The sequence below is a fragment of the Equus caballus genome, chromosome 4 (genome assembly GCF_041296265.1).
Source record: "Equus caballus isolate H_3958 breed thoroughbred chromosome 4, TB-T2T, whole genome shotgun sequence".
In the NCBI taxonomy this organism is placed as follows: domain Eukaryota; kingdom Metazoa; phylum Chordata; class Mammalia; order Perissodactyla; family Equidae; genus Equus; species Equus caballus.
The window spans coordinates 78,808,284-78,821,992 of NC_091687.1; the positions used below are offsets into that span (position 1 = coordinate 78,808,284).

The window sequence follows — 13,709 nt, forward strand, 5'->3', positions numbered from 1 at the left end:
TTCCAATAATTAATAGTTCCTGTTGAATGAAAGAGAGAAATGCAAAGTATTTAATTCAACGAAATTTGAATTCCGTTAACTTAGGATGTTCTCACCACAAATAATGGTTCTTAGAACAATGATTGCAGCTGCTGGACCCAGGAGAGCAAAGCAAAGGAAAATGAAATTGTGTCTATTTTGATGTTGGTCATGGTGGAATTAGAGGAGGGTGTAGGAAGAATAGGAAAAGATGTTGGAAAAAAATCAACTATGTGTTGTTCTCTTCTAGGTGGCTGCTTCGTTGGTTGTATTGTGGCTACTTAAAGAGTGAGTATTCGGTATCCTATTGTGGATTGTATTTTGCCTCTATTGATTATTTGGGTCTTATTAAATATTGTAATACCCATTGTGCTTCCCCACAGTATTATAGTAGTGGAAAATCGAGCTCTTTGGTTTAAAGTTGTGAGCATGTGCAGTCCTGCAGCTCTTTGCCAACTTCTAAAGGAATTAATTGTTTAGTTTCCATAAAATGCCATAAAAATATTTAAAACAGCATTGTACATTTCGTATTTGCTCTGAGTATTTAATAAGGATCAGTTTTATCTATTTCAATGGTGAAAAACTTAATCTGCTTTCTTGCAATAGTAAATCCTTGAGACTAACGGCACGAACTCTGCTAGTGAAATGTGTTGTGCTTCTTTAGATTCAAATTGAGTTTCATTTATGTGTTTTGGAAATCTAGTAGGAAAGTTTGGTTGCCAAATAACAGTCTTCCTTTTGCTTTCCAGAACACCGCCTCAAGACAGCGGGAATAGTACAAAGGGTGCAAATAACAGCTATGCAGTGATCATCACCAGCACCAGCTCGTATTATGTTTTTTACATTTACGTGGGAGTAGCCGACACTTTGCTAGCTCTGGGCCTCTTCAGAGGTTTACCACTGGTGCATACTCTAATCACAGTGTCGAAAATTTTACACCACAAAATGTTACACTCTGTTCTTCAAGCACCTATGTCAACACTTAACACGTTGAAAGCAGGTACTTGACTAAGTATACACAAAATGAAACTGCTGATCCACCCTCAAAAAGACCTGTGATTTGGTTGGTTTTCTAGTAGTAGCGTTGGCTTTTGCATGGAGGCATCTGCCCTTTGTTGAGCTTCCTTATGACTGGAGGTACATGTCTCAGATACCATAGACCTTCAGATATGGTTGTTCCATACATTCTTTATCAGTTAATTAGAGTAGCTCAGTTTGTTAGAACGTGATGCTGACAGGACTGTAGCAGCAGAAGCAGGCCTTTCTGGGTCAGTTGCCCTTCTCTCTTCAGATATTTGGTCTAGCTCCCTTCCAGGCATCTTGTTACCAATGTGTAGTGTTGTTCAAAAAAGGGGAAGATTTGAAGTGATCAAGGAAAATGTAAAATTCTTTTACTGATAAAGTCTTTTGATGGAGTAGAATAATCTAGTTTCATGTAACTGTTTAAAGATGATGATATAAATTCATTTCAGGGTTTTCTTTTCTTTTTTGGGGGGGGGAAGCAGGAAATCCAAATGTATTTTAAAAGTATTTTTGACACCATCATAGAGGTTGGTAAAAGAGTATAAGCTTTCAGTTATAAGATAAGTAAGATCTGAGAATCTAATATATGGCATGGTGATTATTGTTGATAACACTGTATTTTATCATTGAAATTTGCAAAGAGAATAAAACTTAAATGTTTTCACCAAAAAAAAAAGGTAAATATGAAAGATGATGGATGTGTTAATTAACTTGATGAGAGGAATCCTTTCACAATGTATACATAGATCATCACATTGTACACTTATTAAATGTCTTACAACTTTATTTGTCAATTATACTTCAATAAAAATAAACAAAGTCACAGAAAGTAACAGTAGTGATGCAAAGGGCCCAAGATTTAAGAAACTGAGGACAATGAGGTACTTTAAAGTAATCAATTCTATCGATTTCCCTTTAGACAAATTTGCATTTAAAGAATCTGAAGTTAATAAGGAATCCGCCAGGTTTTATTCTTACAGCAACTTGTTGAGCACTTGCTTTGTGTGGCATTAAACCAGAGGCTAGTATGAAAAGTTGAATAAGGCACAGTTCTTGCCCTGGAAGAATTCACAGACAAGGGAGAGGAGGTAGATACAAAAACATTTGATTATAAAGCAAAGAATAAGTTCCAAGATTGAGATTTTTAGAGTGATTTATATCTAGAAATGTGAAGATAAGAAATGCCCGTTATTTTTTTCTGAGTGACAAAATTTCAGGGTTAGTATTCAGGAAGATCTTGTTTATATTTATTCTGAAGCCCTTGTGTGTCACCAAAACCTTGCCTCATTTGGATATACACATCACAGTCCTCTGTTTCAGAGCTACAAAATTTTAGACCTAAAAGGGAGTGTCAAAGTACCTTGATCCTGTGATTTCATTTTTTATGAGAAAACTTAGGACCAGAGAAGGTAGATTCGCCCAAGTTTCCTTCAGTCAGAAATGGGCACTGAGATATGATGAAAGAGTACAGGCATTGTTTGAGGACTGCCTTGGCCCCATAAGGGTGATGATCATGGGCGGATTAATCTTCTGAGCCTTGTCTCCTCGTCTGTAAAATAGGAAAAGGGATACTTATCTCAGAGGACCATTGTGAGAAAGAAACAAGGCGATCTACTTGCCTGTCACACAGTCAACGTGAAATAAGTGTTAGTTCCCCATTGTTGTTCCCTTCTGTGGGGTGTTGTTCCCATGGCGGGGCGGGGTGCACTTTCCATTCCACCTCTTCACTTTTCAGAACTCCTCTTTCCCTAAACACTGCTCACAGTTGGTTTGGAACCTTCTCTATTTCGTGTTTAAATAGTTACTATTCATTTTCTCATTCATCTTACTTTGCAAACTTTAATCCACTTTGTAGGATGATTCTGATACATCTCTGTTTTTTGCATTCCTCCTTATTTATGCTCCTGAGAACTGAAATAGCAAGATGCTCTTACGTCTATATGTCCTTTTCCCACCCTACTCCCACCCCTAATTTCTGTAAGCAAAGATTCTGCTTTCTTTTAAAAGCCATTGCTATTGCTGATTTGTGGTTCGTTCGTTCTCATGTTGCCTAGATGTTCTCTGCTATACTTGGCAGCAGCCAATGCTTCCTTGCCTTGTATGTACACTTCAGTTTCTCCCAGGTGTGCCTTTTTGCCATTGTATATTGACCTTAATTTTCTCCTTGCCTGATTTTCTGATGTCACTATTTAAATGACCTTAAGATGCACAGACACATAGTAGGTGCTCAGTAAAGTGTGTTGAAAGGATGAAAGTGTGAATGACTATTTTGACAGAATACTACCATTTGAACTATAATAAGCACCAGAATGATATTTTTTTCACTATAGTGGACTTTCATTTTCTAAACAGTATTTATAAATACCATAGGCTAATGTTTTTCAATGTTTGGTTTATTTATGGAAAGATATATAAATATGTTTAATTAAGTATGCTAAAGAACATAGTATTTATAAAGGCTAATGATAGTGCCTTAAGTCAGTAAATATGTATTGACTAATTCCTACATGTAAGGCTTTTTGCTGAGGGCTGCGAGTGTTACAAAGTAAATGTGGCATGGGCCTGTTGACTTCTAGCAATTTACAGTCTAGAAAAAGAGATAAGACATGTAAGTAAGAGACTATGACATAAGACATGGAGATAGTCATTATAACACAGAGGTGCTGACAAGATGTCTTAAAGGTATTAAGTGTGTCCAGTGGAGGAAGGGATTAATTCCAGCTGGTACAAACATTGAGGCTTCCTTGTAGGAGGGGCATTTGAGTTGGGCCAGGAAGAAGACGTTGATTTTGACAAGTAGAGACAAGAGGAAAGGCTTTTCAGGCAGAGAGAACCACTTGGAAAAGGCAGGGAGGTAGGAGAGTGTAGAATATATTTAAGGAATAGACCAATTTAACTGAAACAGATTGTTTGACTAGAGGAAGCTTGTACTAGCTAGGTGGCTTAAGGTCAAATTATAGAAGGCATTAAATATTAAACTAAGAATTTTGGACTTTATCCTGCAGTTAATGGGGAGGTGAATGATAAGATTCAATGTCACTTTGTTTGTACATTATTATGTTATATTTTATCTAATTATATGTTTAACTCCCCCCTAGACAATCAATTCCTGAGGGGCAAGGAGCATGTCTTATTCATCTCTGTTATCTCAGTGCCTAGCATTGTGCCTGGCACATAGTAGATACTTTGCATATCACTTCTTTTCATTGAAGGAAAAAATGATCAGACTTATAAATGTGAATCTGGAATTTAGAAGATAGGCTGAGGCTTAGATTGCCAGTGAAGAGGGTAGAAAGAGACAACACGGCGAAGGAGGGCCACATGGTGGGCAGGCGGGGGTTCAGAGCAGCCGTGGTTTCTGCAGAGGTGCTGAAGGGTGTGCCAGTCAGAGGAGAGGGAGAGCTGTATGTTGTGGAATACAGATGTAGGGGCATGATGATAGTGGGTCCGAGAAGTTATCACTGACCTCAGGCTTGCAAGTGGGAGATTGTAGTAGGAGGAGGAGTGCCATTCCTGACAAAATTTGTGATAAGGGCTCTATTGAAGACATTGGTTTTTGCCTGAATCTTACAGCAGTCTATATTTTATAAAGGTTTAAAAGTGAGAGACAATGACTTGAACACATGGTTACTTAGAATCTTTGTACAACTCTAAAATTTTCTAAGTCCTTATTTATCTGATTACCTGCTAATTCTTATTTGAGTTCTGAATGCTTCTGCTATGATCCAAATTGATCAAATATTGATATGTCTTTTTGAGATTACTTTTTGAGATTATTTAAGATTTAAGGTTTTTAAGCAATTTATCTTCCTTTATATTTTAGGTGGGATTCTCAATAGATTCTCCAAAGATATGGCAATTTTGGATGATCTTCTGCCTCTGACCATATTTGACTTCATCCAGGTTTGTAGAAATAAGTATTATTAAGTATCTTTGAATTTGTCCTACTTTTTTAATAATTAGAAAAAGATGTTAATGTGTTTTTGCTAATTTTTCAATTGGTTAAGAGTTGAAGTCCTATCTGTTGTATGAATTTTGCCAATATTAAAAGTCTTCAAAATAGGCATAAATTTAATAAATTCAGCGATGTCAGATTATTTACCTGACCTGTTCCCAAGGCAATTCTGCATTTAGATGTAATAACTGTCTAGTTGGGAGTGATTTTAGAGGCATAAAAAGACCATCTTCCCCCAAATCACTGTCCGTGAAGTATGACATTTTTGACATTGACATTACTATTTGATGGAAGTTTACCTACCCTCAAAGGGCCCATGTTAAATGAAGACTGATTACCCTAGGGACTACAGTTTAAGGCAGTCTCACCCCTGAAGACTTTGGCACAGATTAGCTAGCCAGCAGCCTCACAGTAGGGACCATAATGCAGGAACAGAAGGACAGATACGTTTTCAAGCACGTGAGAGCGGAAAGAAGAATTCAGGCCTAGTGAGGACTACCCGTGGGTGACAGGTCTGAAGAGGCCTCCAGAGAAGCCTGGCTCTGAGCATATATCCCTGCGGTAGGGTGATTGACTGGTGGTGAGAGTAGAGAAGCAAAGGAGGGGATGGAGATGAAGGTGACCTAGAGGATACCGCATTAGGACTCCACAAATGACAGGACTTAAGGAGTGTTGGGAGTTAATGACCTTGGCTCTTGGACCAGGTTTGAAAACAGCTTCCTGTCTGGCTTAGGGCAAGCTTCAGAGAGCAAATGCCACAGTCTCAGTGATATCCTTGGAGAGACAAGTTAAAACAGGATGCTGCCCATCTTAGGATGAGTCATTCTTTCCTCCCACGCCCTTTCACCCCCCACCCCCCGCCAAATAATAATACTTTATTTGAGAGAACCTATGAAACAAAATAAGGGCCACTACATTTGTGTATATACACAACCGACATTGGCAGGTACAGAAAACCCAGACTGTCAGTTTGCCTCCTCTGAAGGGACTGGCACAATCAAATGCACGAAGTGTTCCCAGTGAACTTTAGCATTTGGGATTTCCTTCAGTTGCTCTGTTTAGGGATGTAAGTCAGCAGCAGCTGCTGGAATTCTTTGACGCTTTGGGTTCACGCGTTTGAAGGAGCGTTTCCTGGGTCTTTCCTTAAGCACTGGACATTTGTTCCTCGTTCAAGGAGTGTAAATGACTGGTTCCAAATGTGATATTATCAAATCAGGTACAAACTGGAACACGGACATCTTGATATGATTAAAAAGGATTCACAAATGGTGGCCCTTGATAATTTTTTTCCTACTTTTTAGTCTACTGAGTATTTTCTGAATCAGGGTAAGGCTCACTTCAGTCTCTGGGAGAGCTAATTTTTAAACATTTATTTTGTAAATCAACACTTTTTGACATATGTGATGGCTCTCCAGTCCTTTCTCTTATGGCAGTTTGAATAGTTTCTGCTCAGCTTCTAATGTTATTGGGATTTGTTAGTTGTTGCTTCCCAAGTGATCGGGCAGGGGACTTTTATTTTAGTTTCCCTATTTTATTTATAAAAGGGTCTCACATTAAGAAAGCATAATACATAACAATCTGATACAGTAAAAATCCAATTAATTTTGATTTTGTAAAAAATTCATCACAGGGATCCTTTAAATTCTGAGCTCCTCTCGTTTTACTTAATTATGTTCAGCTTAATGAAATTTCATTCCAGTCACAATATTTCAGGAACAGATCTTTTACATAGAATATGGCACACTTGTAAACTTACTTTTTTCAAAAACTTCATTTCTATTTACTCTGTTTCCTAACATTTGATAATGTTTTGGCAAATTTGCTTTCTGAGTTGGAACATTACGTAATGAAAACGAAAGATCTGGGTTCTGTTTTGCAGATACCACTATTTATTTTACCTTGAGCAAGACAACCTCTAAGGGTCTCAAGTTTCTAACATGGAAAATGGGGAAAATAAATCTGGTGCTGGTCCCTTTCAGTCTTAAAGTTATATGCTTCAGACTGACACACTGGAAGTGGACCATGCAGGAGAAACTTTATCTTGAAGCCAAATGGAAAAAAACTATATCCTAGAATCCTACTTATCTCCATGTCTGGGAGAATAGTTTTTTTCATGAAACAAAAGCTTACATATTTTAAAATATCAAAACCTTCTATTCTCCTCCTCAAAACCTTTAAGTTTTTTTGGATTGCTTCTCTCTTCTAATATACGATTATGCGCTGAGTTCAGTTACTTTGATCTCTGCTGTGTCTTTCACATCTTTTTTCCCACGTTCATTCTGTTAATCTCAATCCCTTGCTTAAAAATTCTCAAAGACTCACTATCATTTATGAATTAAATTTCAAATCTGGTGTTCATTGCATGGTTCTGAAAAGGTATTTTGTGCTGCTTTGGTGGCTGAAAATGTGCTGCTCACTTTCTAGGAACATGGATGGATGGTGCCTGCTAGTTTTTATGTTCCATTGATTTTTTTTTTTTTCCTGAGGAAGTTTAGGATTTCGATAAGGATGAATGAGAATTAGAAGGCTGTGCTCACATTTTTGTCTTGTCCTGAAGTCCTTCTATTTAATTATTCGTTTTGTTGTCCTCTCGCTAATTCACCTGATCTGAAACGACTTGTTTCTAATCCAGTGTGAATTAAAAACTAGGATAGAATTTAAGGCTTCTTTGTGTAATTAGAATATCAAATACATTAAACCAGTGCCTTTAATTTTGTATACAGTACTAAATTATTAAGTTCTGACCTCAGTGCCTAAGGATGGCATCTTATGGAGCAAAGAGAATTATTTTCCTCAAAGGTTAGACTTATTTTTCACTTATTTTTTGATTTGGGCTATCTTCTGGATGGTTATAATTGCTGGAAGTCTCTTTCATGAATGTTTCATCACTTCCAAATGTCCCCACTTTTTTCTGCTCTTCTAGAGCCCAGTGGATATCTTGGCCTGTTGACTACCCAATCCCAACTACTCTATCATAATACAGTTCCCGTTTCTTTCCTAAGAATCTGGACCATATCAACAATCATTCAAAAAACATTTGGGGAGTTTGGCGCTTTCTCTTTTTACTGGTGGCACTTGTAGGACAAGAAAGGAATAGGGAACACTTTCCTGAGATTATTGAGCCATCATATGTACTTAGTCCATTGTCTGGCACAGCAAAGATTCATCTGCATATTTGTCAAATGAGTGAGGGGCTGATATTACAAAATCTGATGATTGGAGACCTAAAGGCATTTTCCCTTAGAAAAGTATCACCGAGATATGATCATCTAAGGTTTTAGATGAAAATAACAACCTGTTCAAACAAGATTTATGCAGACCTTAGCTATACCTGGTCTCCACTCCCACTGACCAAAATGCTCTGTGTTTCACTGCATCAGCTGGAAAATACACATGTGACCCAAGGAAACTGGTAGAGAGCTGGCTCCCTGATCATATGGATGTTATAATAGGTTGTTATATACATATATATAAAAAATAGGATGTTACAATAGGTTTGTTTTTCAACCCTTGTTGCTGACAATTACTTTATTTATACTTTATTCAAATAAGTTATTTTGGAGCAAACATTAGCATACATTTTTTTCTTTTTAAAATGTCTGGATTTATGTTACACAGAAATATAGAATTTAAGCCTTTAATTTGATCCTGAACAACATCAATATGGTTAGCTTGTTTCTGAGACTGCCAACAGGGATCCATTTTTTGGTGGATAATGTGAAGAGAGATCTGCGATGGGTGGGCTTGACTGAAACACAAAATTCAGTCAACATTTTGACAACATATGAGATAGAAAAAGTTGTCTAACTTCAAATTAAATCAGCCATTTCCAAAAAAAATTTTTTGAACCCTTAGATTTTCTCCAGTTATTTCAAGGAATGGGAACAAGATTGTTGGGAGGGGAGTAAAATTTATTAAGTACAATTTTTTTCAATCTTAAACGTGACAAAACTAGGTTCAGAGAAGTTAAGTAGCTTGCCTAAATGACCAAGCCTACGGTTACACCAGGTCTTTCTGATTCAAAAGTTTCCAAGATGATGCCCAATTTTCAGAAATTGTCTAAACAACATAAATCCTAAAATTTCACATTCCTACTAAAATTATCTCAGAATGAAAGTGTACTTTAAAAGAGGGCCAGGCTAGAAAGAAATCATATTCATTTAAAATTTATTTATCAAACAACACTTTAAAGTGTGTGGAGAATGAGAATATTCTGAGATCAGAAATCACCATGTTTTTGAAATTTCAAAATGTTCTACTGAGTGACCTAAATAATTTTTTGAATATTCATAGAACTTATGAAAAAAGTGTCTCCCTCCTAGTAGGAAGATACTTGCTCCTTATTAAGAATGAAACCGGGGCAGGCCCGGTGGCGCAGTGGTTAAATGTGCACGTTCTGCTTCGGTGACCCGGGGTTCACAGGTTCTGATCCCAGGTGCGGACATGGCACCGCTTGGCAAGCCATGCTGTAGTAGGCATCCCACATCTAAAGTGGAGGAGAATGGGCACGGATGTTAGCTCAGGGCCAGTCTTCCTCAGCAAAAAGAGGAGGATTGGCAGTAGGTGTTAACTCAGGGCTAATCTTCCTCAAAAAAAAAGAGAATGAAACAGAGTGTGAAGAGCTTAGTTAGAAATATGTAGCTGATGTACCTTGTCCCCTTTGCAGTGTGAAAACGTTTACTCACCAAGGTGTTTTCTTTGACTCTACAGTTGTTATTAATTGTGATTGGAGCTGTGGCCGTAGTCTCGGTTTTACAACCCTACATCTTCCTAGCAACAGTGCCAGTGATAGCTGCTTTCATTATATTGAGGGCCTACTTCCTCCACACTTCACAGCAACTCAAACAACTGGAATCTGAAGGTATGACACTGAATGGGAATGCTCACCTTGAAAAATATCCACAAGAGCTATTTGTGATTAGTATTAATCTGCTTTTCCAATTTTTCCCCCTTTTAAACTCTTGCCTTATATAACAATGACTTTTTAAAATGTGTGCATATAAAAGGAAACAGTAAAGTACAAAACCACATATTTATTTTTGTTAATTTATGAACATTTGACTTCATTTTGGTTTTCAAACAAGTGTAAAGACTTTTACCAGTGTTAGTGTATAGGATATTCATTTATAATTTACTTATATAAGTTAAACTTAAAAATGATCATGCTACTGTTACTGAAGGTTTGTCAGGGTTCCCAAATGATACTGGACAAAAGTCTTCCCTCTGACTTGTTTTCAGACACTCTTGCTTTCTCTCCAGGGGTCCGCCTTTTTGTGTGCCCCCAAACACTGCTTGGGCTGTGTGGGAAGCCCATTTTTCGGTACCAGCCTTGGTGTGGGTGCATTTTCAGGGGATAAATTTCCAGTGCATTTCTGCATTGAAGGTTATTTGCTAAATTAAGTTACATAAACTTTTTTAATTGAGACCTTGAATAAATTGTTTTAAAAGAAAAACATTTTCTCTCAGCAGTGATTAATTTAGGATTAGCCAGAAAAACAATGCCCAGCGGTAGCCAAGGAAAGTGAATCAATAATGGCAGTGATTTTATAACAAGTTCCCGTACATGGTAGCTGAGTGAAAAAGGAGGGTAACTCGTTAAAAAAGTGACAAATTTCATCTGTGCAAAGTATGGCACCAGAATGAAGAACCTCTCTAACAAATGACATGTGTTGTTTGATTTCTCTTTACACTAAGCTTTTTAAGATACGTGGTAGTAAGAATTTGCATTATGTATTTATATGATTTGCATTGTTTTCGTGGGAATATCTCACAGGCAGGAGTCCAATCTTCACTCATCTTGTTACAAGCTTAAAAGGACTATGGACACTTCGTGCCTTCGGCCGTCAGCCTTACTTTGAAACTCTGTTCCACAAAGCTCTGAATTTACATACTGCCAACTGGTTCTTGTACCTGTCAACACTGCGCTGGTTCCAAATGAGAATAGAAATGATTTTTGTCATCTTCTTTATTGCTGTTACCTTTATTTCCATCTTAACAACAGGTACTATGAACTCGTTAACTATTTAAGCATTTAATGTAAAACTTTGTCAACCAATAAAATGCTACCTTCCTCCAGGTTACAAATTTAGATATCTTTAAACAGATTTTTTGGGAGTTTATTAATCATGAAATTTTTTCATTCTGTGTTTAACAAATGATTTCCTTGTATTTCTGTTGTTTTACTGTCAAATTAGAGCTATCTGTAGTATTATCCCTGAGGTACAGTTTGAAAAACGGAGACACAGAGAGTATCAGATAACCAATCTGATTGAAAGGAAAAAGTCGTCTCTTGACACTCATATTGGTAAATTATCCGGGCTTTAAAAATAATAGATCTCTTTATTAAAGAGCTCTCTGAATAGTGGAGAAGAAACATCCACATTTACACACTTAAACACACAAAATCCCCATTCCTGGTAAGTTATGTGCTTCTAACTACCAGTTGGTGCAATTCGTCATCCTAATGGGAATTTTGCATAATGAAAAACTGCTGTAGAAGTGAAATAATTTAGAGAAAAGTGCCATATATTTCAAATACAAATGTCCTGAATTTTAGGATCTTTGGGTGAAAAACACAAAACATTTCATCGTAAGTAAAATGAAAATCTATGCAGACAAGTGAACTCTCCCAATTTAAGAAGTTGAACTACTGAGCTATAAGAAGAGTTGAAATATGTTATATATGTGACAGTGGACAAAGATTCGGAGCAACTGCCAAATCTGAGGGATCGTTTGATTTTAAGAATAGAATCCTGCTCTAACCAAATGAAACACATGTTGGAGTTACAGGCATGCCTTGTGGGGACCCAGCGTAGGAGGCATGCTGGGCTTCCAGAGGACGTGGAATAGGTGTGGGGAGTGCGACTCTACCCTTCTTCCCGTCTCTTGAGGCCAGATTGAGGCCCATGTCCATTCCTTTCTGTGGCTGCTTCATTCATTTCACTCTCTCTAAAGACTAGTTCCCCTGGTGTACCAGGGCTGTGCCACAGTGACTTTGTATGGCCTCTTTATTCAGCCCCTTGAATTAACAGCTGAGTTCCTCTGTCCAATTACACAGTCCTGGAGAGAACGGAAAATAAGCTTATTGTGGCTCAGGAGTGCACTTGCAACCCATGCAGCTGCTATGAGGGTCGCAGGTTCCCCACATCTGTTGTGCTTTCAGCTAGGGCAGAGGGAAATGACTCTATGAGAGGGATCTAAGAGGGCAGGCAAATGAACTAAATCCTTAGCAGTACAGTAATTTGGGGCAACTTGAAAAAAATTGTTTCTTCTTAAGTTCAGAATTTAAATTTTTTTTCTTTAAGTTGTTTGAAATAGGATCAAAGAGGGCCAAATGAACAAAGATTTGTGAACAATGAATTCAAACCAATATATCATATGCTGTAACATAAGGTTAAGGATCTGATTAAGTCCCCATTTACCAGGGGTGATAGTAGAAGCATTTAACAATCAGCCTAGCTCAGGACTTATCAACCTGATCAGGTGCCCAACCAGAGTGAATGTTAGTCACGCAGCCAATATTGACCCTGCCTCTACTGGCCTTCAGCCATGTTCACTCATACACTTCTCAAAGACCCTCATTTTCCACATGTGTAAATAGACATAATCATAGTACCTATCCCATAGATTTGTGGTGAGTATTAAGTGTGACAATTTGTGCAAAACACTTAGCATAATTCCTGGTCCATAGTAAATACCCATGAATCTTCTATTACTTATTATTGTTATTATTAAAATTTTATCTTACTCTCATCTTAAGCTTCAGAATGAGTAGTATATTGGGAACCTGGATAAATCTTACATTTAGAATAAATGATTTAGTACTAAAAGCACACACCTACTGTCTATGGCTTGTCTTCTGTTAGAGGAATTGTGGAAGCAAAAATGTCAATAATAATAGAATGAATTATTTCTCCCAATTTTAGAACCCTATGACAATTTTATCATGCATTACAGATGCAAAGATGGATTCCCAGCTGAGACTTGGTAACCTAAAGTTATAATAATTTAAGTTCAAAGAATTCCTATTAGAAAATTTTTATGGCCATAAATACTGAATATTGATGAATTTTTATTAGTGGTCCCCTCCAGCCCTGAAAAACTACTTACTCTAATTAAACACTTAAGTATTGTTCTTCCTGGGTGAACTAGTCATTTTTTAATTCTTTTAACATAAAGGGCAGTCTGTCTTTCCAAATGGCAGACCCGGGAGTTCTGACTTCCCTTTCAAACTTTAAGTCCACTTTCTTCCCTCAATATCTGATTAGCAGAGAAATCCTCCATGCCAAGGCATGAAGCACATCTAAGCATCTTCTGGGTGCTGCTCCAACACACCTTTCTCCTGCTTTTGACTTCTTTGTGGAGGAACTCATCCAGACACAGGACTGCTTGTCCAGTGTAGTCTTTGAGGGTATTATTACTTACAGAGTAATAGTAGAAGAGATAAACATGGTATTTACTCAATACCAACAGCCCCTTAAATATCTGAAACACCTTTAAAAAGGGCAACTCTTTCCTAATATTCAAACACTCTGGTTTAAAATGGTGGTTGAATACTTACTATATTCAGGGTGTTATTACTAGTGGTAGAGGCTGTGGTGAACTGAAAGAAGGTTAAAATTGGCACAAAATTGAAATGTGACTTGAATATGGTATATGCCCCAGGAGAGGTGTAAATAAACTGGTTCACAGAGGACGGAGATAACATAAAGTT

General features: G+C 37.3%; 1 protein-coding gene across 3 annotated transcripts in view; it reads left to right on the forward strand.

Moving 5' to 3' along the window:
- The window catches only part of CFTR (CF transmembrane conductance regulator), a 167,171-nt gene that overhangs the window by 106,204 nt on the left and 47,258 nt on the right, over positions 1-13,709 (forward strand). For all 3 annotated transcript variants that reach the window (XM_070264278.1, NM_001110510.1, XM_070264277.1), the window contains 5 exon segments: positions 269-306; positions 768-1,018; positions 4,865-4,944; positions 9,707-9,857; positions 10,770-10,997. In XM_070264278.1, the coding sequence (XP_070120379.1) occupies positions 269-306; positions 768-1,018; positions 4,865-4,944; positions 9,707-9,857; positions 10,770-10,997 (748 nt within the window).